This window comes from Opisthorchis viverrini (genome assembly GCF_000715545.1).
Source record: "Opisthorchis viverrini unplaced genomic scaffold opera_v5_442, whole genome shotgun sequence".
In the NCBI taxonomy this organism is placed as follows: Eukaryota; Metazoa; Platyhelminthes; class Trematoda; order Opisthorchiida; family Opisthorchiidae; genus Opisthorchis; species Opisthorchis viverrini.
This window is the reverse complement of record NW_008752102.1, coordinates 171,693-174,624: the sequence shown is the minus strand read 5'-3', so window position 1 is coordinate 174,624 and position 2,932 is coordinate 171,693. Positions and strand designations below refer to the sequence as shown.

General features: G+C 42.1%; 1 protein-coding gene across 1 annotated transcript; it reads right to left on the bottom strand.

Moving 5' to 3' along the window:
- Window positions 1–540: 540 nt before the first annotated feature.
- On the bottom strand, window positions 541–1,827 carry T265_11077 (hypothetical protein; the record flags this gene model as incomplete). The annotated part of the gene is made up of 1 exon (XM_009177629.1): window positions 541–1,827. One exon carries the CDS (start codon window positions 1,825–1,827, stop codon window positions 541–543), a length of 1,287 nt encoding a protein of 428 aa, XP_009175893.1.
- Between the last annotated feature and the right edge of the window lie 1,105 nt (window positions 1,828–2,932).

Here is a 2,932-nt window from a genome sequence, read left to right as displayed (position 1 = left end):
TGCGTGGACGTGTTCTCACGCGACCACTTTTAATCAGCCGAGTTGATTACTTGGAGATAGACATCCGTAGGTTCTGCTGCACTGTCGTCACATCGCCACTCATTTACGTTTGAAATAGTTTTTTAATTCTTCTGAGGCATATGAAGCGACATTTTTGGAGTGCTTGCACAGAGTTAATGTTTGTATAGATCCAGCGAATCAAAAAGCAAAGCATAATAAACATACTTTAACACTGCAAGCGTCTGAAAAATTACCAAAGTAAGATGTCCTCCGGATAGAAAAAATTTGCATACATATGGGTAACATTTAGAAAGCACCAGTAAATTTAGCGTTTCTTCAGTTATGTTTACTTAGATTTGGTTTAGAGCTAATCGCTCCACAGTCATTGCGGATGTCGACTGAAATAGCACTCACTGCTCTGCTTTTTGGTCTGTAATTTGACACTCATTCAAATGTCATTTTTGATCGAATAGGTCGAGGAACATCAATGAGTACTAATCCATTGATCTGACCGCCTTTCAACTAGACTGCAGTCTTTGCTTACTTTTCAGGTTTCCGGAGAAGCAGATGTGATCGGACGGCTTCTTCCCTGTCCAAACGTCTAACTGTGGTTTTTGATATAGCTGGCTGGAGCGATTGCAGTTGTTTGCATAAATCATAGTCGAATTTGCATACGAATGTTATCAGCTGTCTCAAACGGACGAGAGAGGCTCTCGGATTTGGATGTACCGGCATCACCAAACCATCTTGATCACTAGTTTTACTTCTCAATGGATCATTCCGTAAGCATTCAAAGTTGAAATAATATAACCAGTAATGGAAAATGGAAGCCAGTATCACCATGTAGTCCAGTATGTGTTTAACGCCAGTAAATGTGTAGAGTATGGTGCGCGCATCACTCCGTCTTTCTTCCTGGAGGAAATAAAGTCGATTATCAAGATAAAGACACAGTAGTGCCCTGAGGAGGAGAGTGGTTCCCATCAATGCAGATCGCACTAAAATAAAGTTTGCTTTTTCTTTTAGGTGGCGCGTTACCTCCGAAGCTTCGTATGCTGCGTTGCAAACGTTATCCTTTATCTGAGATGCTCCGTATAACAGACTTACAGTAATGTCCAATGATTTGGTTGTTTTTGAAAGGATTCCGAGCAGTACAAATGTGGATATGCACTGAGAGCTTCCATGCACAAGAAAAAACTGGTGCAGTTCAGCCAATAAAATCACAATACGTGGCAGTGTGGCCGATGTGGAACAATAGATCCTACCATCTAAATTCCAGAGGCTGCAAACGGCAAGATCTGGCAACGCGAATACGATGGCCAGCAAAATGCTTCCAAACACTACTGTTCTGGTTGATGTAGGAGATGCTTGTCCATCAAATCGTACTGATAATACGAAGTCCAAAGTACTTGCTAGAAGGAGAGTGCTCATTGCACTAAATGAAAGTGAGTAGAGAAAATGCACTATGCGGCAATCCAGATCACTATTCTTGTGCAAATACACACCACCATAGCTAAGCCACGGGAGACCGTAACACAGAAACAAGTGCATAATGCCCACAACAGTTGAGAACAAAAAATCAATTATAAACTGGGTAACTGCATACAATCGCAGCTTCGCTCGCCACACAGTGTTCCGTCCTACAGCAGCAACTAGTGCGATTCCGCTTAATAGTCCAAACATTACAGTGGGCATTGTTAATAGAAATGACACCAACCCTGAGGTCCCGAGAACTTGGCAGTATCCCATAGCAATTTTGTGTTCCAAGGCGAAAACCCAACAGTCTTCATAAATGGCATCATTTGCAAACACAAGCAACTCTCTCACCATTTCGTTTTCAGAACTAGTCATCTACTCCTAATTTTTTATGCCCGAATCGAAATGCGGCTTGATATATGTTTGTCCATTTAAAGCCACCAATCAATAAAGCGCACGTGACTTTATTTGACCGACAAAACGTCATTATTAAAGATACACATGTAGTTGGGCAAGCAACTATTCAGGCAATGAACTGAGTTCATCATAGGGGAGCTTGCAATTAGATAGTTACTTCATAGTTACATTCAAAGGGATTCGACAACGGTATTTTGATAAACAAACTACGATCTGTTTCGTGCCATCGTTCGCCTGATAAGTAGTACGTTAATTTCCATACTGCAACGGCTTTGGGCTAGTGAAAGGACTATGCATTTCATACACGATTTTTAGACCGAGCATACTATGATGGAGCGGGCTATAACAGTCTCATGTACTCATTGAGATATAAGTGTACTTAGGCCTCCCTACCATACTTGGAAAAGTCATATCACTTATCTAGCAGCTCGAATTTGATTGAAGTTTGAATTGAGGTGATGTCGATGATGGCTGCTTCGGTCCGTCCTTCACTGCAGGCCACACAGTTCGTAGTCGATGGTAACCTTGGTGATGGTGGCAGCGAAATTAGCCATCTAAAGTTTCTGCGTTCAATACGTATAAATTTTTAACCGTCACCACGTGTAGCAGTTCACGCAGAGGGTATATATGAGGTAAGGCAAACTTATTCAGTTGTTCTGGATGGCGTTCCAGCTTACCGATTAAGTTCAAAAAGGTTTGAAGAGCTGAAGCTCACAAAATCCAAGGAACCCTGAGAATAAACAGCAGTGTAGACTTCGTCCGCATCTATGGTTATTTAGTTGACAGAAGACACATTGAGTTTTAAGTGAACATTCTTGTGACAAATAAGCGTTTTATTCTAATTCGAGCAACATCAAGGAGCCTACACACGTCAACGGTAATGGTCCTCAAGCGGGGTGAAATCGCCTGCTACCATAAAGAAGAAAGGAATTTAAGTCAAACACGTCAGACCTCCCGCTTGACTTCGCCACAGAACTCGACGCAGGACGCCTTCCCGGATATCATGAACCGTCAGACTGCTCCGTGGGATGATAAACATCAA